Below are 26191 nucleotides of genomic sequence, written 5' to 3' on the forward strand. Positions count from 1 at the left end.
CTCTGGGTGGGCCAGCCACCGTACTGGCGGGGACACGGCTCCTCGCTGGGGGCCTCGAGGTCCAGGCTGTGGAGGAGAGACAGGCAGGCCTTCGCAGACACGGACAGAGCAAGACCGTGCCCAGAGCCGTGACTTCGGGGCGCTCGGTGCCGAGGTCCCCGCGTTCACAGCCTGAGATCTGAGCCAGGGAGGGAGGCCATGGGTTACTGCGCACGAGGATGGATTTCAGAGGGTGCTGAGAGCTTAGACGGACGTGCAGAGTCCAGTGGCGTGGCCGGGTTGGGGTCCCCGTTTCGTGAATCATCTCCAGTTGCCGGCGGCCCACGGCAGCTGCCTTCCGAGTTTCTGAAGGTGCAGCCGGCGGGCAGCGGGCTCAGACGTCCCTGCCTCTGGGTGTAGCCGCGTCACAGATCCTAGCGCCTCGGTCAGCGTGAGGCCTCCTGCCACTATCCTCCCTGCACCCGCGGCCCAGCTGCCACTCTTCCGTTGTTTGGGCTGCATGGCTGGTCCTGAGGGCGTCAGGCCGCTCTGCGTGCGCTCTGCCCGGCCCCCCTGCTCCGGCGCCATCCGTCTAACCCATTCTGTTCTCATTCCAGAGCCCCGGCCAGAGCATGCCATCTGCCCCTCCCCCCGCTCCCCTCCCCCACGAGTACAAGCATGCTTTCTGCCCCTCATGGCCTCGGAGACTAATTCTGTCTGTATTTTCTTTCCTTCCCTCGGCCCCACTTCATATCTGATCACACACTGACTCGCGGCACCTGTTCTAACACACCACCCCCTTAAGGAGTGCTCTAAGAATAGGACCACTGAACGTGCTTTCTTGGAGCTGCCCGAGTATCCCCAGCAGACTCACCACAGTAAGAAGCTTTTCAGTATCCCCGAAGTAGCCGAGGAGGATGGAGAGCCCTGTGAGTTCTCGTACAAGCAGGGCGTAGGGGTCTCCTCCAGGGCCCGGACCCGGCTGGCCAGAGAGCCCAGGCCCGCCAGGCCCTGCAGGGGGCACGAGGCCCCGCTTGGCTCCCGGGTCCCTGCGAAACCCAGGGGCCCCCGGGCCGAGGACTTCGTGTTCGAAGACAGAGGCTGTCGGTTCAGCCGCTCGGCCGCCAGGAGCCCGGACAGCGGCCTAGACTGTGGGAGCGAAGAGGAGGAGACGCGGTTTAGTTTCAGAAGCCCCGCTGCCCAGTGCAGCCCCGGCCCCGGGCACTGTCCCTGCAGGACGGGCCTGAGGCCCCTGCTGGCCCGGCGCCGGACGCTGACCCGGCAGAGCAGCGTCGAAGAAGATTCTGGGGAGCCAGTGGAGGCCGGCCACGTCGTCAGGAGCGATGAGGCCCAGCCGAGCCCGGAGAGGTCCGCCCCCAGCAAGTGCAGCTGGGACGAGCCCGGGGGCCGTGAGGACTTCCGGGATGTCTGGAAGAAAAGCATAAAAATGTCCGACAGTAGGGCCAGTGCCAGACACGCCCAGCCTCCTCCCCGGGTTGCAGACGGTCCTTTGGTGTGTGAAGTAAACCTCCCGCTCACATCCGCTTGCCAAACCAATCCGTTTTCATTTCTTCACCTTCTTTTATTTTGGTGTCCATCCCGGGGACTCTCTCTGCTGGCTCTCTTTCATTTTCATGCATCTTTGATCTATGCGGCTTCCCAGTCTTTGGACCATGCTGATGATTTCTTTACTTTGCTTTAGAATGATGACCGCCTACCCCCAAATCAGTGATGAGTGTGGCTGCTTTAATTAAAGGACAACTGAATCTAAATTTTAATTAAGGGTTAGCTGAACTATGATTCTCCAAAAGTTTGGCAACACATACTTTGCAAAATGAACCGTGGGGACTTGCTTATGACTTACTGGTATTACTGAAGGTTTTTCTCTCGTTGTGGTTTTGGTGTTTGGCTGTGGTTGGTTTTGGCCTTCATCTATCACTGAAAAAAAGTAGAGAACAATGATTGAAGAGATCCATTTTTGCATCTGTTTCCAAAGGTTTTCTTTTTCTTTTTTTTTCCTGTTTCTTTCCTGCGACCAGTTTTCAGAACGACTTTTCCATCATCAGCTCTAGACCCATCCCCCTGCCTTGTCTTCCAGGCTTGTGAGTGGTTTTCAAGAGTAGGGATTCCTTCAAGGCTTCATTCATCTCTATATATTGTGTCCTCTTTTCAGAACATTTGCTCCTGTCATGCTGAACTTTTCCATGAAAACACAGGTGAGACATCCCAGGGTTCCAGGCCCTGGGTCTGAGCCGGTGCAGTTTGTGATATGTCCACTAGAGGGCGCCGATCCACAGCCGCACCGACACGAGCAAACTGCAGCTCACTCCCTGTTCCCCGCCTGTAACAGACTAACTTCCGTAACTCCCGCCCCCCCGCCCCCCCGTTCCTTCCCTGTGTCCCTGAAAACGTCCTGACTCAAATTACCAGTGAGCTGGAGGTTTTGCTTCGATTCTCATGTATGATGCGATGCAAACCTGTAGCGTGAATCAGAGGCAGACTTATCCGTACAGGAGGACCGTTCAGGTTAGCCCTGGAATGTGATTGGTGTCTTTGGATTAGGGCCAAGATGTTGCCATGAGTTTCCAAGCTGATAACACACAGAAACTTCCGAGTTTTCGGTAACCTCACATGCAACTTTGCCCAAGCGGGACATTTGGAAACGCAGTGTTTCCCCCGCTTTTGTGGTCTCTGGAGGGGCTGTGCTGAGACTAGGAAAGAGGGGGCGAAGGTGTGACGAGTCGCCCTTAAGCCACTCTCGCTGTGGTTCGAAAGATTTGGCTTCGGCGGCAGCAGCGGCAACAGAAAGGTGCCTCCCGAGGGATGCTCTCTCGCCCCCACCCGTGCGTGGTGAAGCACGTGTGCCTGGGGTGAGCACTTTTTCCTCTTTCAGGTTATTCAGCTAACCTTTCAGTTAAAAGCTAAGTTTAGTTGCCTTTAGAGCTTCTGCTTCTAAGTTGAATTGATTTGGCTGACGATTCTTTCCTTCCCACGGCTGGCAAGCCTTCTGACCGTGTTGTTGTTTTGTCTTTAGATTTTAGGAAACCCGGTGACTGCTGGACGGGCTGATCGGGTGGATCTTGTGGGCCGGAGGTTTCCCCACGGCAGTGCTGGCCGCCACAGGTCCCGGCCAACGATGGTCCCGTCTGCCGGTTAGTGGGCCTGATGGAGGCCTCCTTCTTTCTTTTAACCGCAGAGCGCGTGGCTGCTTGGTCCTCCATCTAAATATTTTTAAAAAGTCATTAGGGATAGCATTTTCAACTAAATACAGAACACACTCGGTTATTTATGGCAGAAGAAGGCAGAAACAGCACAAGACAAATAAAACCGAAATTTACGTATTCTCAAAATATACTGACTTTTGACAGCAGTCTTCTCCCTACCAGTTTTTCTTTTTTCACTGCAGAGGCTGCCATGATAGGCATTGAAGAGATGGTGACAGGCCATCTCCCCACCTCCTAGTTCATGCTCTCGTGAGATGCTCATGGTCACAGCAGCAGAGGCGGGGATGGTGGCCGAACTCCAGATATCTAAACAAGCCCTGAGTCCATGGAGATTTATCTGTATGCGTGAAACACTTGGACAACTGGGGTTGAAAGTTATGAAAAACACCAGGAGGCCTGAATGTGTGCCCTGAACTGTGTGTTGACCCCGCCCATCTGGTCACCTCCTTGTGCATGAGTCATTCTCTGGCATCCAATTCCATTCTCTTAATTACTTTTTGGAATTCAGCCAGCCGTGCTGAAAGCTGTCATTGTAGTCATTCTAATCAATCCTCTAAGAGGGGAACGTGGCTGAAGGTCAGATGGGAATCTTTCTACTACTGGAATGAGCCCCAGCAAAACAATTCCAAAAAGTATTATGCACAAGATAATGGAATCTGGTAATCAGCACAAATAAACTAGCTTTGTGTGAAAACACACACACACACACACACACACACACACACACACACACACACACACACACACACGAAACAAAGCAAGAGACCCACTCATGGAGCAGAAGTAGATGAGAGCAAAACATCTTGATCTGGTGAGACAGGGCTCAAGGAAGACAACCCGTGGAGGTCCAGACACCTGAAAACACAGCCCCAATCAAATTTCAATAGCTAAGGTTTAAAAGACAGTCGGGCTTCGTTCACATTAGCCAAAAATAATTAAAGACTTTATACAGCAGTACAGATCCCCTGAAATTTCATCCTTCTTTCAGGCGTTTCTTCCTCATAGAGCCCAAACAATAGGGAAACAAAAGTTTCCTTTTCCATCTTTACAGTTTTTAGAATGTTTTTATTTTTATCAGTAAAAAATTTCATAGACTGTTAACCGACCTTTGGAAACACAGAGTGTATTCGTTTAGCTGAAAAATAACAAAATAAGCCGAAATATAAACAAAATCAGCTGGAAAACACCGGTTTCACTTGTTACAGATGCACTAGCAGAGTTCTGTATGTACTAAGCTTACTCTGTTTTTGAGTGTCGTACACTGCTGCCACATCTCTCAGAGCTTCGTTTAATTTGTGTATAATTCCCGCTGTAGCAATTACAGAGGTTAAGTAGGTGCTCCTGGCTTGTAAGATAAATGACTTGTCGAGACTGACTGTCTTGAGGAACGAGGTGGGGACCAGTTCAAGACTGTTCTTCCTGTTGAGCTTGGTTCCTGAGTCCTCATTCGACTGTGACTTTGATGAGTGAAGGCTCATCACGTGAACTGCCACTCTTCCCGTGGCTGAAGACTAATGCCGCGGCACCAAGAAGGGGTGTGCTCGGGAGGAGGTCTCGTGGGTCTCCTACTCCAGTCTCCTAGGATGGAGAAGGAGAGTCTACGGGACTGAAAATAACGGTGCTACACATTGCCAGCTGGGCAAGGGAGTAAAGGAAAACGTCAGTGGACCCACAGTCTCCCCATCAGAGTCTCTAACAATCATTCAGTCAGTTTTGTCTGAAGGTAAAGAATGCAGAAGGCTGCACACGTGTCTTAATTTCGGTAAGACACTAGCTACGTTGGTAAAAACAGAGTAGTGCTGTGGTAACAGCTTAACCAAAAAGTCTGTTAATAACAGAATTCAAAACATGTTAAATAAATCCGTGATACAGTTGCTTTCATTGTACCTGATTTCTCATCATGGAGAAATGCAAGAAATCACGTAAAAGGCATAATTAATATCAAATACTTTATATATTCATACACATATATACATACACAGACTGAAGAACCTATTATAATTTCAGAAGACAAAAGTGAATCGTGGGACTTGCCTGGTGGCACAGTGGTTAGGAATCCGCCTGCCAATGCAGGGGACATGGGTTCGAGCCCTGGTCTGGGAAGGTCCCACATGCCGCGGAGCAACTAAGCCCATGCGCCACAACTACTGAGCCTGCGCTCTGGAGCCCGCAAGCCACAACTACTGAGCCCTCGAGCCACAACTACTGAAGCCCGCGCGCCTAGAGCCTGTGCTCCGCAACAAGGGAAGCCACTGCAATGAGAAGCCCGCGCACCGCAACGAAGAGTAGCCCCCCGCTCGCTGCAACTAGAGACAGCCTGCGCGCAGCAACGAAGACCCAACGCAGCCAAAAATAAATAAATAAATTTATTTATTTAAAAATAAAAGAGTGAATCGTGTTCAGCAGCTACCAAAAAAGAAGAGAATCATGCCCCAAACCCTAGGAAGTGAATAGTCAGTGACGTGTGAACAGACTATTTTCCTAGATCTAGTCCCTGTGTAACCGGAAGTGGGGTCTGGCTACTCGCTGCTCAAAAGCCAGTAAAGAGGCCAGGTTGGTGGAAAGGAAAGTTTGCTTTATTTTGGATGCCGGCAACCAGGTGGTGGCGGGGGACGCCTGTCCAAAGGCCGACTCCCCCCTCCCCCGAAAGTCGGGGGCTAGCGCTTTTATAGACGGAGGGAGGGGCCTACGTGCAGAACCAGCACAGGCAGCTCCGACAGGCATCTTGAACTTGGTCATCGGTGGTCTGACCAGTGTCATCTTGACGGTTTTAGGTACAGTGAGTCTTCAGTTCTAGGGTTGGATTGTTCCCATTTCCTTGAGGCCAGTTCTGGAATTGTGGCAGCTCATGTCATGGCTACAGTCTGGTCATCGTGTAGTTAACTTCTCCACCTGGTGTGGGTTTCAGTGTCTACGAGACAGCTCCCAGGACACGGCTCAGGATAGTATCTATAGCCCTTGAGGAGGAACTCAAGGTCCCTGATTATGCTTAATGACTAAGCTATTATTATTTGGTCTCCTTTGTGTTCCTTTGCTTCTGCATTTTCTCACTTCTCTGATTAAACTTATTCTTTGGCTAAAGCTTTTCCGCAGACAAAAGGCAGGCGGAGGACATGGCGTGGTGGGCAAGAACCTGCTCTGTTTCACCTGTTTAGTTATATTTTTCTTGTGCAAATATCAGCAATTAATACTTTAGAAATCTGCCGTACTCCAAAAGCATCCATTTTCTTTTTCAGAGGAACTTAAGTCTATAGACCATATGCTTCCTAAATATATTTTTAATAAGCAATGCATTCACAGTTAAAATATACTATACTTTTAATATACCCTGGGTTTCCTAAACTAAGAAAACAATGCCCCTTCTGATTTAAAAAGATAAAAATTATGTAGCTCCACATCTAATAAATTCTAAATCATATAATTAGCAGAAGGAAGGCCTCAGAACATTGATCAGTGACCCCAAAGGAGGATTTCACTGGGTTTGGTTTCTTCCTCTATAATTTTTGGTCTTTGCATTTATCTAGTTATTTACCTGTCAGATGAAAAGGCCCGAGGGTGTACCATTGTAAACATGAAGTACCACATTCAGGAGCATTCTGTTCTTACTAACCGACTGTGCAGGTATCCACCCCCCTAACCCCCCGCCCCATTTTCCTCGGTTATTTTGGCTACTGACCTTGTAGAGCAAAAGGAAATGCAGCACATTTTCTCGTATCCAGATGGGAAAAATTAAAAATGAATAACTAAAGAAACAAAACTTGGCCCTTTAGAAAGGAGGCTCTTCTCCCTGGGTTTCGCTGCAAGGAGAAGATGAGCAACTGTAAAGTATGTTTCACAGGTGACCCCCTTTTTCTCCGTAGAAATTACATTGGACGGGAACAGTGGAAGCGGTGCCCTTGGTCAGGTAGTGAGGGAAGTAGTTCACCTGTAGAAGACGATGCTTATTCTGGCAGCACAGGTGGCCTTGGGAGCCGACAGGGGCCAGTCATGAGCCCCGACTTTGCACATGGTATGCGGACCCTTCTTCCTTCCTGACAAAGACCCCCTCCCACCCCGGGCCAGGACATTCCACATCAGGGCAGAGGGAGGAGCGCCCACTCCCAGGTCAGACCAGCAGCTAGAGATAAGTTCTTCCTTGAGTCTAGCCTGCCACCAAGAAAGAGAAGGACCTCTCGGTCGCCCACTTTGGTCCCTGCGAAGCCAGATCTCCATGAACACGTTCCATGGTGGCCACTGTTCTCTCCCCATGAGGTCTGATTCTCGGACAGCCTCTCGTGCACCTTCTCTGGAGGAAACAGTGCAGTGACATCACACCCACACTTCCGCTCATACACACCAACTCCAAGTGCTCCAACCGCCTCCACCCCATCCCCACTCCTGCCCCCAAACCAGAGAGAGGAGAGAGCCTGTAATGGTGAGGGTGACCCTGCCCGCTGTTTTCACTGAGCATCGGCACTAGCCTCAGATCCCCCCTCCGGTCTCCAGTGCCTAATGCCTCCCACTTGTGCTCGGTGAGATTTGGGACTTAAAGATGTAAAGGCACAGGTTTCCACATATCACGGTGCCTGAACTCGAGCCAACTCCTGAGAGCATGCACTTGATATGGATTATAGGTGTGACTCCAAAGTCTTGCAGGGTGACGCTGACCTACCCAACCCTCCCCTATGAACTGGCCCCTGTGAACTTGCCTGTACGTTTTGACTCCACGTCACTACATCAACTCAGCTGGAGAAGCCCTGGGAACCCTCTGGGTGCAGCCAAAGCTGTAGCCACAGTGCTCTTTCATTGACATTTCCCTCAGCTGAAATGGCATCCAGTGGGTCACATCACCGTTGTGTTGAGTTCCTTCTGCAAATCTCCCACAGTATCTGACCGAATTGAAAACAGGCATCCTTGTCGTGCTTTCACGGTTTCCTCTACCATCAGCCACGAGCACGAGGAACCACTGCATCACTGCATACACCGAGATGTTCATAGTTCACAGGATGGTATACCATTAGCTTCACACTATTCAATTTAGATAACACTGAAAACTAGGGGGAAAAGTATGAGAGCTTCTCACTGACTATAAATGAAAGCAAAACCAGTGTGAAGAAATCAGTAAGGCCCTGCTGCTCAGAAGTTTTGTTCCCTAGCAGAAGCGAAGTTACTGAAGGTTTAGGTTATCTCAGCATCCTAAAACGATCCCAAATTCAAATAGTGTAAACAGTTCACTGCATTTTAAAAGCCAACCTTTCCTGCAGCTAAAGTGCCTTTTTTATTTTTCAACTGCATGTTTCTGCTGGCGAAAGAAGCCGGGGCTCTTGACTCTCCCGCCTCCCCCCACCCCACCCCACCTCTCCTGTGTTTTCCACACACCTGTGACGTCCTCTTCTCCCACTTCCTGTGCTACTTGTGCTGGTGACACCAGTTTTGACTGGCTGCTTGTCCCACCCCTACCCTCTCTTCTAATGATTGCGGTTTTTCTCATTTGTTTCCCCACTGATGTTCTGAGCCCTTATTGTGTGGTCAGAACAGTATAATTTACTAGCAGATGTTCATTCTCTCTCTCTATATTTAAATGTATACATATATAGTGAGATAAATGCATATGTATGATGATATCTAATAATACATGTGCATATATATTAGGATTTCAAAAAGAATTCTCTTTAGAAGCTCGATGGTAGGTAGACTTGAAACTCAATCCCGCTAGGAAGTCATTAATTCGCTGTAATGCATTTGTTGCCACTTACCTATTTGGGGCTAAGTGAGCAGCTTGGTCACCTATATCAAACTTTGACTAATGTACAGATGCATTTCAACGTCCATGTGCTCTGGCTCGGCTGTTATGGACACACACAGAGGGTCTCCGGGTCTCTGGCCCCTGAACAGGCCTGTGCGGCCGCGTCCTAATCCCGAGGACTCGCCCACCTGGCGCTCAGGGCTGCCCTGCAGGGAGGTCGTTGAGACAAAGTCCTTTATCTCTCACTGTCTTCACACGCAGCACACCTAGGGTCATGCTGGTGCGTGTGTTGTATACTAGTTGTTTGCTTGTCAAACCCATCTCTGTCGAGGTGATCCATTTCTGCCTGCATGTTAAGCTACCCATTTTTTTGAAAGACAAAAGTTAAAGTGCCACAGCCTCCCAAAGTGTGGGAGTTTCCAAAACCACACTTCCTATAACAGCTCATGTTTCTGGGTAAAGCTGGGGGATGGCCGCGGGAATTACTTAGCACCCTGTCCTTTATCCCACACGCTCCCAGATGAGTACGGTGGGCGGAACCGGCTTTCTCCAGACTTCTACGAAGAGTCAGAGACGGACCCTGGGGCGGAAGAGCTCCCGCCCCGGATCTTTGTGGCTCTTTTTGACTACGACCCCCTCACCATGTCCCCGAACCCAGATGCTGCGGAAGAGGAGCTTCCCTTTAAAGAAGGGCAGATCATCAAGGTGGGGGCTTGGCTGGGGGTGATGGGGAGGGCACGGTGGGGGGAGTAAGGGGGGAGGATGGGGAGGGGGCACTCGCCAGACCCAAGTTCCTTAACACATCACAACGACAAGCTGCTTTCTCTTGCATTCGACATTCAGCCTTCCTCTCAGCAGAGGAGGGGGGCCTGAGTCGAGTTGGAACGAAAAAGCAGGATGCTCCCTAGGAAAGGGGAAAGGGCCTTGAGTCCTAAGTTTGCAAATTTCCAAAAGGGCACTGACAACTCGCCTTTGAAAGTGGTCCTAATGTTTGTCTGATAAAACGGGGCATTTAAAGGATGGTGCTGCTTACCCCACAGAATAGTACCCTCAGAATTTCTTTGTTAGTTGAGATTTTTTCACTTCTAGAATATCCGACAGTCGCACTGTCTTCTTATGGAAGAACCATTTGCACTTCCAAGTGGGGTGGGGTCTCATCACCTGGCCTCAGCTAGCAGCCCCCCTACTTGATGGGAGGCCCAGGGGCTGTCCAAACCCTGGAGGAGAAACAGGTTCTTAGAGGTAGAGATGTATAGGGTGAGGGCTACGTGTACACATTTACACCCACGTGCTGGTCGTTTTGGTGTTCTTCAAGTCTGTTTCTGACTAGGTATGACTCTACCGTGAGTAGAGCTGATGTGTTTCTGAACCAGCCCAGCCCAATGCCTTAACTTCTTCCCACGGCTCCAGGTTTACGGTGATAAAGATGCTGATGGATTCTACCGCGGGGAAACCTGCGCTCGTCTTGGCCTTATTCCTTGTAACATGGTCTCTGAAATTCAGGCTGACGATGAGGAGGTGATGGACCAGCTTCTCAGACAAGGCTTCCTCCCCCTGAACACACCTGTGGAGAAAATAGGTAAGAGGCATCCCCTTGCTCACCTGTGAACCTGTAGGCTGCGAGGCTCCTGCCCTCCCGAGGGTTTCATAGCACAAAACACCAGCTCAGAGCAGGAGACAGCGCTGAGCAGGATCCCACCTGCACCATCTGAATGTGTCAAAGGAAATCTGAGTGTTAACCATCGGCTTTTCTTGGGCAAAACCCACTCGGTAAACCAGGCTTGTAATAGTCTTGCTGCGATACGGACATATAGGCATCTAAATATTTATGAAACCACAGATGATCTTCTCAGGGAAGATGAAGTACAGCCTTGCTTACTAAAGGTCTATCACATCTAGAAAATAAACAGCTGCTTTTGGGTTGTTCTGGACTGAATGTGTCCCCCCAAAATTCATTCATTAAAATCCTGATCCCCAATGTGATGGTATTAGGAGGTGGGGCCTCTGGGAGGTGATGAGGTCATGAGGGTGGAGCCCCACATGGATGGGATTAGTGCCCTTATAGAAGAGACTGCAGAGAGGCCCCTCACCCCTTCCATCATGTGAGGACACTGTGAGAAGTGAGCCGTCTGTATGCCAGGAAGGAGAGAAGAAGGTCCTCACCAGACACCAAGTCAGCCAGCACCTTGGTCTTGGACCCCCAGCCTCCAGGACTGTGAGAAATAGATATTTGTTGTCTAAGCCACCCAGTCTGTGGCACTTTGTTATATCAGCCTGAATGGACTAAGGTACTGCTAATATACTTTGAACATTGCCTATCTGTGATAAATTTCAAAGGATGATGGGGTAGTGTTATGCCTTCCATTCTTCCAGTGAATTTTGCTTATCCAAAAGGCATAAAAGATTTTTACCCTTTAATTTGGATACTAAATGCCTTCGTTTATCTTGAACCACTCTGCAGCACCAGTGAGCCAGCCAACAGCAAAACTGTTTTCAGCAACATTACATTTACGATCCTTAATTTTTCCCATGTGCAAGGAAAATCTACTCATTCAAAAGGCCTCTACTTTTTCTAAATAGCTGTAGACAGAAATACCTGTTTTATGTCATTCATATTTAAAGTTTTAATACTTCAAAACATTAGATTCACTTCTAAATGACACTCCGAAGACAAAATTCAGTGGCTAAAGAATATGCATGGTTTTAAGGATAAACACAAAATCAAATAAAATGCCTCAGACTTTTTGGTATTAATGAGCTCATGGTCTCAAGTTACGATCCACGTCGAAGAGTCGAGGTTTCATATGATTAAACTGCCCAGATTAAATCCATGAGACTGCGGTTCTCTGAGCCCCTCACACCATCCACTCCCTTGCATTGCTGTCTTCTTTCCTGAAGTGAACAGTGAGTGTTCATAGAGGGAACGGGCTCTGTGCACCACGGACCCAGGGAGCCCAGGAGTGATCTGCTAAAGACCAGAAACTTGATTTACGTGATCAATTAGGTTAAATGTCTTTTTATTCCATTCTAGTTTTCTAAATGTGACTAGTTGAGGGAACCAAGCTGAGATATCTACTTGCCCTTCTATTATTGGGAAATAGCCTTCTTCATGGTGAAAGACCGAATACTTTCCTCCCAAGACTGGGAGTAAGGCTGCAATGTCTGCCCTCACCTCTTCTTTCCAGCATCACTCAGAGCGTGCGGTAAGGGGAGAGCCAGGAAGCAGCGGTACACAGAATGAAAAGGTGACATGAAAATTTACTTTAAAAATCTCACATATCGATAAATAAAGCTCCTAGAACTCACAAGTGAGATTAGCAAGGCCAATGGATACAAAAGCAATGGTATTTCCATAGGTTAGCAATGAAAAATTTGAGATTTAAATTTAAAAAGTAATACCACTTAACAGTAACACAGTGCAGATGTGAAATACTTACGGTTAAATCTAACAAAATATGTGCAGGATCTGTATGCTGAAAACCATAAAACACTGATGAAAGAAATCAAAGAATCCCTGAGTAAATAGAGATAGAATGCTCATAGACTTAATATTGCTAAGATATTAAGATGTCAAATATCCCCAGACTGACCTATAGATTTCATCACAACTGCAATGAAGGTCTGCACAAAGGTTTATGTAGGATCCATAAGCTAAATCTTTCATGCATATGGAAAGTCAAAGGAACTAAAATCGCTAAAACAATTTTTTAGAAGAACAGAAGTGGAAGACTCACATAACTTGATTTTAAGACTCACTATAAAGGCAAACTGATCAAGACCGTGTGGTATTGGAGAAAGGCAGACACACAGATCAACAGAACAGAATGGAGCCCAGAAACAGATCAACACATAACACGGTCAGTTGATTTTCAACAAAGGTAAAAATGCAGTTCAATGGAGAAAGGATAGTCTATTCAATAATAGGTGCTGGAATTATTGGACAGCCACAGGCCAAAAATCAATCTCAAGCCATAGTCTCACCATATTAAAAAACTTAACTCAAGATGGAACACCGTCTTAAATATAAAAACAAAGACTATAAAACTTCTAGAAGAAAACATAGGAGAAAAACTGTGATGATCGGGCAACAATTTCTTTGATATGATATATTTTAAAAATTGTGTTAGACGTCATCAAAATCAAATACTTCTCAGCGTAGAAAGACACCATTAAGAGGATGAAAAGAGAAGCCACAAGCTGGCAGAAAATATTTGCGAGTAACTCAGCAGAAAGGGATTTCTATTTAGAATACAGAAAAAACTTTCAAAACTTGACAATTAAAAAAAACCCCAATAAACAGAAGTTGAGTCACGGATGTAGAAAACAAACTTCTGGTCACCAGGGGATGGGGAGAGAGGGATAAATTGGGAGATTGGGATTGACATATACACACTACTGTATATAAAATAGATAACTAATAAGAACCTGCTGTATAGCACAGGGAACTCTACTCAATAGTCTGTAATGGCCTATATGGGAAAAGAATCTAAAAAAAAAAAAAAAAAGAGTGGATATGTGTATATGTCTAACTGATTCACTTTGCTGTACACATGAAAATAATGCAACATTGTAAATGAACTATACTCCAATAAAAATTTTAAAAAAATTTTTATCATAAAAATTAAATAAAACCATCAATTAACAAATAAAAAATAGCCCAATAAAAATGTTGACAAAAGATTTGAAGAGATCCCTTACCAAAGAAGATATATGGATGGTAAATAAACATATGGAAAAATGCTTAACGTCATTAGTGAATAAAGCCATGATGAGAAGCCAACACACACCCACTAGAATGGCTAAAATGAAAAAGACTGCTCATACCAAGTATGGGCAAGTGTGGAGCAACTGGAACTCTCGTTTGCTTGCGGTGTTACTGAACCAGACTTGGGTCCACTCACCTGATATGCAGCAATGACAATTTATTGACATCAGGTTGTGGTGAAGGAAAGTACAGCATTTATTGCAGGTGCCAAGCGAGGGGAACAGGCAGCTCATGCTCAAATGAACCAAACTCCCAATGGCTTTCAGGGAAGGGTCTCTAAAGCAAGGTGAGGGAGGGGGCTGCAGGGTGCCCGGTCAGCTCGTGGACCTTCTTCTGATTGGTTGGTGGTGAGGTAATTGGGAATCAACATCATCAATCTTCTGGTTCCAACCGGTCTGGGGTCTACGTACGTGCTGGTGGTCGGCAGTTAACTACTTCCACCTGGTGGAGGTTTTAGTGTCTGTAAAACAACTCTCAGAATAGTACCTATAGCCCTTGAGGAGGAACTAAGGATCCTTGACATTGTTTTCTAGCTAAACTATTGTTACTTTGTGTTGCTTGACCTTTTCCCCTTGTTTCCACATTTTCTCACGTCTCTGATTAAATCTGCTCTTTGGAACTCGGGGAAGGCCTAGGAGGCTAAAGCTTTTCTACAAACAAGAGGCAGGGGACACCGTGTGGCAGGGGGTGGGGTCTGTCCCCAGGAAGGCCCTGGAGGGTTCTGCTCAGTTTCACTGGAGTGTAAGATGGTACAACCACTTTGCAAAACAGGTATGGGTTCCTCTAAAGTTAAACCTACACTTACAATCCAATCCTATCCACTCCTGTATACTTACCCAAGAGGCATGAAAACATGTTCACACAAAAGACTGTACATGAGTATTTATGGTGGTTTGACTAATAATCACTGATAAGGGGAAACAACTCAAATGTCTTCCAGTAAATGGATAAAATCACTATGGTGCATCCATCCCATGGGATACTACTCACCGATAAAAGTAGAACAAACTGTTGATCCGTGCAGTAGCATGAATGGATCTCAGATGCATTGTCCAAAGGAAAGAAGCCAGTCCCCAAAAGCTACATCTGTGTGATGCCATTTAAACGATATTCTGAAAAAGGCAAAACTACTGGGACAGAAAACAGGCCAGTGGTTACCCAGGCTGGAGGTGACAACAAGGGGGCATAAAGGAATTTTGGGGGGTGACGGAGCTTCAATATCTTGACGGGACGGCTGTGGTGGTTATAAGACCTCATGAGCTTATCAAAACTTGCTGAATTGAGCACTAGAAAGAGTGAATAGTGTTGTATGTAAACTACACCTCAGTACAGAACATGTGTATTGTTATTGCCCGCTTCAGAAGTTCATCCCTGCAGAAAACATCCCCTGTGAAGTTAGCAATGTTTAGCAGCGCTGTAATTAACCTCTGGTTACCACTATACTTTGCTTCAAGGAAGCGTAGGTCCTGCAGGTCCTGCAAGGGTGTGCTTGCTTATTTTAAATGAAAGCAGTGATTCTTGACCAGGAGCTGAGGGTTGAATTTTGCACATCCACTGCGGGCCCTACACCTGCCGCAAACCACCGCAAAGCCGCGTAACTAACGTTAGTTGCTTTCAAAACACCTGCCTTTGAGAGTTTTCATTTCTATGTTTTGAATTCCAAAAATTAATTGGAGGTGAAAAGCAGCTGTGTTTAGAAGAAATGCTTCAATGCCGGCTTTCTCCAGGAGAAATATCATTTAGAAATCCAGCAACAGCTGTTTGCCCAGGGGGTTCGACGATTTGGGCCAGATCCCACCGTTCTTCATTGACCCTTCTTATAAACGGCTGTTTTCAGAGTTTTCGCCTCTGTTCTGCATGGGGTTTTCCTCTTCCCTCCCGGCTTGTGCTGCCGCGTGTGCTGGGATAGTGCCCTGGGGCTGCGTCTATGGCAGATCACAGCCAGGCAACGGGAGGGGACCTCCCCAGAGCCTTCTCCACAGGTGGCATCGTTTCAGGGACAGCTGTTAAAAGCACAGTGGCAGGGCAGTAGAGGAGAAAGCGGCGGGAGGGACCCCTGAGATGGGTAGAGAGGGCACCGCTTTCTATGGACTCGGGCTTCTCTTGATGCCAGGCCAGTGGCTGTGCCTCTGGTCTGAGCGAGAATAACTTGATTCTGTGGCTTCACGGCAGCTCCACGGGCAGCAGTTTTGACCCGGCGTTTGCGGGGCTTCCTTCGAGCTAGGTGCCAACCTCCAGATGGCCCAGTGGTCCTGCCCATGCCACACCCACCCGGTGCCGCCCCAAACGGTTTAGATCGACTGTGGCAGAGAACCAGTCTAAGTCTCCCTTGTTCACGGATGTGCTGGAGAAAGGGGTGGGAGCTGCCCTGACTTTGCTGGCACTAGTGCCCAGCGGTCGTCTCGGCCACACTGGCCCTCTGTGACCCGGCTCCACTCACCCAGTGTCAAGGAAGAGGGGACGCCACCGGCTCTGAAGTCACTTCATGGTGGCTTTCTTCTTCTCCTTGTGATGTGAACAGAGAGAAACAGAAGAAGCAGCCGGCAGCGCTCAGTGGCGACGCGGAGGATGGTGGCCCTGTACGACTACGACCCGAGGGAGAGCTCGCCCAACATCGATGTCGAGGTACCGGCCAAGCACCCCGTACCTCTGCCGACAACACCGCTCCCTCCCTCCCTTCTCTGGAACCGTCCGAGGGAAGGGCTACCCGACCAGCAACTAGGGACCCAGGCAGGCAGGAGAGAGGTCGTGAGCCTGGTGACACGCTCAGGACATGGCAGCCACTGACATAGGGCTTCCCTGGACCAGCGCCGGGCAAGCCCTGTGACCCACACCTGGTGGTGATGGGTCGTCCTGGAGAGAGAAAGCAAAGCCCCCTGCATGTGGTCCCTGACCCTCATGACCACCACACACACATTCAAGGAAAATAGAGAAGAAAGGATGGATGTTCTCTGTGCATATAGGTTTGGTGTCCTAGGAACATTGTGAAAACTGAAAAGGATTTGCCTTCAGGAATGAAAGATTAGGTTTTCACCCTGTGGAGCTGCTTTCTTAGATGACAAGATGTGTACCAATCCCTGGTCCTCAGTATTTCTGTTACATCTGACGGGCGACCAGCTTGTGGTTCAGATTCAGAGCTCAGGTATATTCAAATTTCTGTACAGGCTTGATTGATGTGTATGTGATGCCTGATGGCTCTTAGGTATGAACTTTAGTCCCTCTTTTCATGTCTAGAGATAAAAATGCAATTTTTTCTGGTATCCTCTGCTGGATTCTATGCACCCACCTGTAGCCTGGAGCCTGGCATAGAGTAGACACTTAATAAATAGACATTTAATTACAGATTTTTTTTTACACTCAGTGAAAGGCTGTTTGTGCAATGGTCCCTACACCGCAGAGAACATCTCCTTGAGGCCCCGGGTTTTTTAAGTTAACTGTTTGACTGGTTCTAAAGACGTGCCACCAGCAGAACGTGGAGATGACCTTGAATACTGGCCGAGAATCAGAGCCTGGTAGCCCTTTTCTTGTAGCCTGGAGTCATCGTGACATAGCCTTCCTTTCTAAGAGGCTAGGGACAGAGGCATTCATCAGATTTATACCTTTCCTCCTTATTTGACTGAAAGAATAGGTTCATACCAAAATAATAAGAAAAAAAGAGAAATCATACCAGAAATCATGAAGAACTTTTTTTTTAAAAAAAGCAACTTCTGTCTCCAGGAGAACACTATTAACTTTATGTTCTTTCTCTACAGGCTGAACTTACATTTTGCACTGGAGATATTATTACTGTTTTTGGTGAAATTGATGAAGATGGATTTTATTATGTAAGTTTTGAAGCATCAAATATATATATATATATATATATATATATATTTTTTTTTTTTTTTTTTTGCTTGCCTGTTCTTTCCCCTGAAATTATGTATGAACTTTGTATGGCTTGCTGACAGGTTGGCTAATTTGCTTGTCTTCCTCCCTGAGGACATATACTATAGGACGGCAGTCGTGTGATCTTCACAGTTCCCTCTTTTCTAACGGAGGTGTTTTCGATGTATACAAGCTGTCAGCAAAGGAAGGGTATTCACATGTTTACATTTAAAATTTCCTTCATCCAAACCTTTACCAAACAGTTTAATGTTCTGGATTACTTACTGCGTAGGTAATAAATACATTTTCAAATAGGAAAAGGAAGAAATACAAAGAAGCATAATTAATTAATTAAAAGCAACAGCGTTTCGGCCTCCTCCCTGACCTCCTTCTCGCAGCCCCGTGGACCCAGCCTCTGGGGGGCATTCCTGGCTCTACCCCGGTGCCAGCCTCCTTCCTTCTCATTCCCTTTCCCGTGGAGGAGCCGGTCTCCCCATAATCCCCGAGGAAGAGAAGGTGGTCATCTTAGCGGCCCCTGCCCGGCCAGACACCCACCGCTGTCCCCTGCCTTGGGAGTGGGGTCACCATCTTGCATCAGAGTCCAAACTTCCTCCTTTTTCTTTTCTTTTTCTAAAAAATCAAAGTAGCTGAGAAACTCTCAAGTACTGATATGGCAGGTTTCTCCTGGGGTCAAAGGAATTTTACAAACTCAGGCACACGTGGCCTTTCAAAGCTCTCTCCTCTGCGCAGTTTCTGAGTTTTAAGAGTATAGTTTTCAGTGAGTACTATTCATACTGTTACTGACCAGGGCTCTTGGCCTCCTTAATCAATAGATATTGATCAGAGACCAGACAAGAAATTCAGGCAAGGCTTTGTTGGGCCCCTGCTGCTGCAGGTGGAGCGAAAACAAGCATGAGGTTCCCTTGCTTGCTTGCTCCCTGAGGGGGTGCCAGCTGGTTCCTTATATGGGGTGAGGGTAGGGGTGTGCTGGGGGGTCGGGCTGGAGGCGTGGCTTAGGTGGTCTGCCCGCCCCTTTGGTGGTGTTGCGTGCAGGGGGCATGCGCAGTGCCCTGCTTTTGCCCCCGACCCCCTGCTTTTGCTCCCAGCTCTTCAGAAGTGGCAGTTGGGGTTTTTTTTGGTCTTTTTGTATCTTGTTGTCCATAATTTGCCCCAACTGTGCATGCATGCGGTTATTTTTAGTCCCTTATAGTTTCTTTGTATTTTGTTGCTTGAGGAGATGACATCTGTCCAGGTACAAGCACTGCAGCAAAGGGTCCCAGGTCCCAGGTCCCAGCCTGTCTCAATACTTTGTCCCGTATGTTGCAAATAGTTCTTTTTCTAGGTCATTATCTGCTTTTTAACTTTTCCTTTTTTGTGTGTGTGGTTTTGTTGCTTTGTTTTTCTTTTATGAAGCAGAAGTTTTAAATTTGTCTGTAGTCAGTTTTTTCTGCCCTTGGGAGTCATGCTTAAAAAGTTCTTCAAGGTGATTGATAGAAATTATCTTATTTTGGTTCTTCACTTTTATAGCTTCATTTTCACATGTAAATCTCAAGTGTTTAACTTTATTTTTGATTTCTAATTAGAGAAACTAATGTCCCCACACCACTTATTAAATAATCCGTCCTTTCTCCACTGGTTAAAGATCCCATCTTTCTCCTATGAACTGCATTCCTACCTAGAGTGTTTCTGGACTTCAGTGCTACTTGACGCTATCTCAGTTATTGTATTTTTATAATTCATTTTCACATTTGGGAGGAACCGTTATTGTAAAGAGCCTGCCCTACACCAAACCCATAGTATTTTGTTTAGAGGTGCGTTTAGTTTTTAGGTTAAACTGGGGGGAACTTGACATAATATTGTCTTTTGATTTGGACACATGGTGTGTCTGACATTTTTTAAGTTTTCCCTTTCATCTGTCAGAAGGTTCATGAATTTCTTCTTACACGTCCTTTTATATATCTTTTAAAGTTCTTTCTTATGTTCTTGCTATTATGATTTTTTTCTGGTATATATTTTACTGGTTATTTAGAAAATATGTTGGAAATGTGTGTGCATATATGTGTATGTATGACCGTGTTTGTGTGAGTATATGTGTATGTATGCAACATAACACGTGTGTGTGCATATACGTGTACACGCATGTGTACATGTGTACATGAATTGTATGTGCACGTGTATATTGCATGTGTGTGCGCATATGCATGTGTGTATATATGTGTGCGTGTTTATGTGCATGCATGTGTATGTACTGTGTGCCCATTTATGTGCATGTGTGTTTATGTGCATGAGTATACATGTGTGCATGTGTGTATATGTGTGCATGTGTGTGTGCTGTGTGCCTGTTTATGTGCATGTGCATGTATGTGTATATATCATGTGCCTATTTATGTGCACGTGTATGTGTGCGCGTATGCATGTGTGTGTGCATGTATGTATGTGCATGCATATGTATGCACTGTGTGCCCGTTTATGTGCATGTGTGTTTATGTGCATGAGTATACATGTGTGCATGCGTGTATATGTGTGCATGTGTGTGTGCTGTGTGCCTATTTATGTGCATGTGCATGTATGTGTATATATCGTGTGCCTGTTTATGTGCACGTGTATGTGTGTGCGCGTATGCATGTGTGTGCATGTATGTGTGTGCATGTTTGTGTGCATGCATATGTATGCACTGTGTGCCTATTTATGTGCATGTGTGTTTATGTTCCCCTACAAATCTTGTTTCTGAATGTATTTATATCCATTGTCATCAGTTGGTTCTCTCGGGTTCCCCAAATCATGACATTTTGTCTTTTCTTCAATATTTGTCAGTCGTCTTTTTATTGTCTTACTGCATCATTGAAAACAATTCTGAATGACAGGGATGGGGGATCCCTGACAGTCTGTATTTTAGTAAGAATATCACTAATCTTTACACTGTTATGTGTTAAGCTAGATTATCAATAAAGATAGATCATCTTTGTAATGTTAAGCATCCTGTTTTTCATTTGCTGAACTTATTTTTTTTTTTGGTCAGTAAATTATTGACCATGGTGTACAACTATTTTTTTTTACAATTATTTTTAAAGCCCTGGATTTGACTTGCTAACATTTTATTCAGAAGTTATATTTATATTCCAGAAATTATATTGGTTTATATGTATTGGAGTATCTTTTTTTGTGGCCTTTGGTATCAGGATTATGCTAGAATTATGAATGAACCGGTAAGCTTCCAATATTTTTCATGCTCCAAACAGATTAAATGACATAGTTAGGTCCTACAATTACATGAAGGTTATTACAACCTGCCTAAAAATCGTTTAGGTTCAGTGTCTTTTTAGGATGCAGTTGTACAAAAGTTTTCACTTGCTTAAATAATTATCTTCTTATTGAGTCAATTTTTAATACTTTATATATATTTAGAAAGCCATGCCTTTCATTTAGATTTTCAAACGTATAGACAAAACTGGACATAGTATTTTCTGGTAATTTAAAAATATTTTTCTAATATGATCTGCATGTTCCCATTCCTACATTGTTTTATCTAATTTATTTTCTTGAATAGCCTACCTAAATTTTATATGATAGGAGGAATCAGATCTAAATTGATATGTACACGTTTTAGTTCTCTCTCCACCAAATGGCTTTAGTATTATTTTGTTGGTCAAATTTGCTGAGTAGACTGCCCAGTGCAGTTATTATTTCTTATTTAATAAACAAGAACCGCGGATACCTAACTTAATACCAAAAATCTTAAATTTCACCCCACTTGCATTGTCTGACATCATGTGCAATCTTAAAAGCTCTCAAGAGAGCTTTCAGCTATTTTATGGGACCTAGTCCTGTGATCTCTTCCTAGTCTCTCCTCAGTTCCACCACATCCCATAATGAACAGAGTGTAGACAGAGGGGCCTCTGCTGTCTACCTGGGCCTTCCCCTCCACAATTCACAGCATCCCCAGTTAAAAGTCCCTGCTTTGTCTCCAATCATCTGAGACTCCCAGGGCCCCATAATCCTTTAACCCTTATGCTGTGTTAGCCAGATGCTTGCACTACCCGGTGTTTCTACACCCAAACTCTTAAATCATATACTTTGATAGGTCAGAAGGAAATAGGCCGTACAGTAGCATTCTAAAGTATTAAAGGAAGCAAAGGAGAACTATGCAAGCGTGATGGGGCCTCGTGCTGACTGGGCATGAAGAAAAAGGGGCCGGGATAGACTGTAAGGTTTTCTACCGTTCAGCCCAGCGGATTCCAATTCTGTTCGAACGTAAGGTCTTCACACGGTTCGTATCTAGCCTCAAACACAAAAGCGGTAGAAATGAGGCTCGAAGAGGAGCAGAGATCAGACTGTGAAGGGTCTGCAAGGGGGGGGAGATGTCAGGTTTTCTCTTAGAGAGAGTTATGGTCAAGGGTTTCGCAAGTGGGCCGTCTAAGGGAGGTGGGAGTCCCAAGAGGCCAGGTGACGAGCGATGGAACTGCCCAGGTGAGGGGCAGGGGCCTGCACTGAGACGGTGACAAAGCTAGGCTCGCGGCCACCCAGGGCTCAGATCTGTAGTTGTGACCTCTTCCAGGAGGATCTGCAGATTCTGCCTCAGCCGACGGGTGCCTTTGGGAACACAGAAATAAGGACACGGTAGCGAGGAAAACACGGCTTAGAAACTATTGAGCTTGAGGCTACAGAGCCTCTCCAATGCGGAGGGGGGCTCACGCAGGCGCACGACTCTAGCGACCACGCCTCGTGCAGGGGTACGTGGCGGCGGACGCCAACAGTGAAGTCATGTCGTGTGCACTTCTGACGTGTGATTTAGCAGAACTGTGCTGAAGGCTCAAGAGAAGAGAGAAAACAATGAAGAGTGCAGGCAGTTCCCTCCACCGCTGTATCAGGGAGCCCAGGGCAGGGCTCAGCCCGGGAGCCTGAACACGCGGCCCCTGTCGGTCTTGGTTCACACAGGTGCCTCCTGTGATGTGAACATGGTGCTGATGGGGATGTGTGTGTAAAGCTGTGCGTTTTCATAGAACGTAGCCCCCAGCACGAGCCAGCTACTCTGTCTGGCGCTTACCTCTGGTGCTGGACGGAAAATCTGGCTGTTGGACCTACTGAGAGGTCTGGACTGGACAGAAGTTCCAGCGCCTTTGCACATACATGTTGTCTGCAAGCGCTGGCGTGGAAGAAGTCACCAGGGACACATGCACAGCAAAAAGCAAAGATGTCCTAGAAAGAGTGCCTAAGTATCACCAACGGAGAAAGACAAGCTAAGAGTGGAGCCTGAGGAAGAAGGGTTGAAGTGGCCACAGGTAAACAGGAGGGTGGGATCGTCAAGGTCAAGGCAGAAGGAGCTGGTGGCCGACGTGGTGGGCACGTGGCTGTCGGGCTCAGGAGGGATTACCGCACAGGAAGACATGGGAGGTACCTGGACCTGCCTCTTTAAAAAAAATTAATTTTAATTTTTAATTGTGAGCAAATACACATAATTTACCATCTTAATCACTTATAAGTGTACAGTTCAACAGCGTTAGGTACACTCACATTGTTGTGCAACCATCACCACCACCCATCTCCAGAACTCTTTTCATCTTGCAAAATTAACTCTGTCCCCATCAAACACCAAGTCCCCCACTGTCCCCTCCCCCTGGCGCCCACCCTTCTCCTTTCTGTCTCTAGACTCTTGACTACTCTCCGGACCTATGTAAGTGGAATCACGCAGTATATGTCTGCTTATGACCCTTCACTTAGCATAATGTCCTCAAGGTTCGTCTCTGTTGTGGCATAGGTCAGAATATCCTTCCTTTCTTAAGGCTGAATAACACTCCACTGGACCACATTTTGTTTATCCATTCACCTGCTGATGCACAGCTAGGTTGCTTCCATTCTTTGGCTATTGTGAAGAATGCTGCTGTGAATATAGGTGCACAATTCAGTCTTCAAAATTCTGCTTTCAATTCTTCTGGGTAAATACCCAGAAGTGGAATTGTTGGATCATATCACATGATAATTGTATTTTTAATTTTTTGAGGAACCACCATACTGTTTCCTCCATAGTGGCTGTACCGTTTTACAGTCCCACCAAAAGTGTACAAGCATTCCAATTTCTCCATATCTACACCAACGTTAAAATATTTTTATAGTAGCCATCCTAGTGGATGTGAGGTGGTATCTTGAGGCTTTGATTTACACTTCCCCCTTGAGTAGCGATGCTGAGCATCTTGTATGTGCTAGTTAGCCATTTGTCTTTATTTTTTTTTTTTTTGAGAAATTATCTATTCAAGTCCTTCGCCCACTTTTTAATTGGGTTGTTTATTTTGATAAGTTGTAGAAGTTCTTTATATATCCTTTATAACCCCTTACTAGATATCTGACTTGCAAGTATTTTCTCCCATTGTGTAGGTTTCTCTTTCACTCTGTTGGTCATGTTCTTGGATGCACAGTTCTTAATTTTGATGTTGTAGGCTGGCTCTTTCAAGTTGTCATCTCCTAGACCTACTGGACACAGAAACACACTCCCAGGTTGTCTGGGGCCGGTTCTGAACTTGGTTTTGGGTTCTGTGGGGCAAGTTGGCACTGGGGGGTTGACGTGGTGGGCTGTGAACTGCTCGGGACTGACGTCCAGTGGGCAGTTGGAACTGTGTTACATGCATGGACATGTGAGTGCGCAGAAAGGTCCGGAAGGATATATACCAACCTGAAGCAGTCACCTCGAGGAGGTGCCAACACTTTCACCTTCCCCTCTTGGGTGGATTCTTACAGTGAGGCTGTAGCGACGCACAGGACGAAAGACACCAGGTGGAACCGGCCGGCCCCCTCAGCCCTGCCCCCGCATGCGGCACCCGCCCCCGCTCCCCTCTCTCAGTGCACCCAAGCAACGGTATTTGTACCAGTTCCCATGGGACTCAGAGCTCGGTCAGGGCTGAGAACCTCTAAGTGAGATCCTCCCAAGGACTGTTCCTAAGTGTGCCTGACCCTGAGAACCACCCAGGCCCCTTGGCCGCAACAGATCCTCGGCTCCACTCCAGACGGGCCAGATCGAGACCTCAGGGTGGGCGCCGGGACCCTGCACTTCCAGCACGTGGCCGAGGTCACTCTCGTGATCAGGGGAGTCCGGAAACACTGGAGTGCCGGTTCTGTCTGCCACTTTTGAGCCAGAATACACTCGCTACTCTGAGCCGTATTCCTTTACCTAAAAGCAAGAAGTGGGTTTCCGGAAAAATAGAGTCAGTTGTTCTTCGCATCCTTGTGTTTTTAGGGGGAGCTTAATGGGCAGAAAGGCCTCGTACCCTCCAACTTCCTAGAAGAAGTGCCTGATGATGTAGAAGTCTATCTTTCTGACGCGCCGTCCCACTACCCGCAGGACACGCCGACGCGCTCGAAGACGAAAAGGGTAAGCACGTGTGTTCAGCATTTTTAACGCCTGTCCCACTCTGCCACAGATGGTCTATTGCCGTCTTTGCATTGCTCTTTTTATGTCTTAGGCCGAAAAGCATATACCCTGAATTTTTTCTCTGCCCTTCCATGGGGGTTGTGCCTAAAAATTCCTAATTCTCAATCAAGTTGACTTGTTTCACCAAAATGCCCCTTTCAATCTAATCAGTCTGCTTTGCTCACAAAGGAACGTCCCGTCCTACATCACAGACGCACAGTCCAGCTTAAGAGAGAAAAGGGGATGGGTGGTCCTTAGAGTCGGTGGGCAATAGCGGTTATTTGCCCTGTCAGGGTTTTAACAGATCTTCCGAACAAAGGTCAAAGAACTTCTCAGCCATATATAACTATCAGATTACATTTGTTTGGTGTCTCATTTTTATTTTATTTCATCACTGCGAGTTTTTATATATTATATTTTTATATATATTTTATTTCTTTGCTCATCTGCTTGGAAACAGAAGAAGAGTGTGCATTTCACCCCTTAATCAGGCAATGTAGCCTTCACGTAAGTGAGCAACTGAAGATACCTGTAAACATAGCAACCTAAGCTACCTGCAATGGACCAATGCGGTAGACTTAAGGCTTCACTGGGGGGCTAAAAAAAAGAAGAAATATGTCTCAAAAACTCACTGGACCTAAAGTGTTATTGGTCTCAGTTGTAAAGCAACTGAATTTGTAGTGAAATAAATCATCTTTGATAATCATTTCCTACGATTTACATTAAGAATATTTGGAAGGCCAACATTGGGAACATATTTCTTAACCGGCTAATTGTTTGTTTACACAGAGTGTTCCAATGTCTATTCATAATTAAAGCTGCATATTGCATTGTTAGCCACTCTTGGAAAAAGCACAACCTAATAAATGTTTACTCTGGAAATTTTACCTAAAAAAACCACAACTCAAGATCGAGCGGATGAGTAGTGAGCACGAGGTGATCTAGAGTTGGCTCTGAACACTCCCCATGCTGGCTGGAATAGCAGACAGCTTTTTCTTAAGTGACCATCCCTCTACCTTACGGGAGAGCTGGTGCTTCTCCTCAAAGCACAAGCAAGTGTCCTGAACACACAGGCGTTTGGTTGGAAGACTGCTTTGTTGGTATACCAATGCAATACCAAGTTTAATGAAACATGCAGCTCAAATGATTGCATTAGATGGAATAGATGGTATCTTCAGGTGTACTTTGGGATGATTTAGTAGGTGTTCTCCATTAGAATTAGACCCTGATTTTAA

General features: G+C 46.3%; 1 protein-coding gene and 1 long non-coding RNA gene across 10 annotated transcripts in view; one reads left to right on the top strand and one right to left on the bottom strand.

The window, feature by feature from the left end:
• Positions 1–26191, top strand: part of RIMBP2 (RIMS binding protein 2) — a 75291-nt gene that overhangs the window by 47115 nt on the left and 1985 nt on the right. For 3 of the 9 annotated variants that reach the window (XM_068562539.1, XM_068562540.1, XM_068562544.1), the window contains 7 exons: positions 3014–3131; positions 9449–9633; positions 10339–10507; positions 16215–16318; positions 17446–17517; positions 24783–24917; positions 25417–25587. In XM_068562539.1, coding sequence (XP_068418640.1) covers positions 3014–3131; positions 9449–9633; positions 10339–10507; positions 16215–16318; positions 17446–17517; positions 24783–24917; positions 25417–25443 — 810 coding nt within the window. In that variant the 3' untranslated portion in view covers positions 25444–25587. Of the gene's footprint in view, positions 1–784; positions 1493–3013; positions 3132–9448; positions 9634–10338; positions 10508–16214; positions 16319–17445; positions 17518–24782; positions 25345–25416; positions 25588–26191 lie in introns of those variants that run through there. The other 6 variants (XM_068562538.1, XM_068562541.1, XM_068562537.1 and 3 more) reach the window with 5 other exon arrangements.
• Positions 6536–9031, bottom strand: LOC137776270 (uncharacterized). Its single transcript, XR_011076191.1, has 3 exons — positions 8939–9031; positions 7892–8071; positions 6536–7488 (listed from the first exon to the last, which is right to left on the bottom strand). It is a non-coding gene; the product is annotated as an uncharacterized lncRNA (long non-coding RNA).

Source organism: Eschrichtius robustus, chromosome 14 (genome assembly GCF_028021215.1).
Source record: "Eschrichtius robustus isolate mEscRob2 chromosome 14, mEscRob2.pri, whole genome shotgun sequence".
Taxonomy (NCBI): Eukaryota; Metazoa; Chordata; class Mammalia; order Artiodactyla; family Eschrichtiidae; genus Eschrichtius; species Eschrichtius robustus.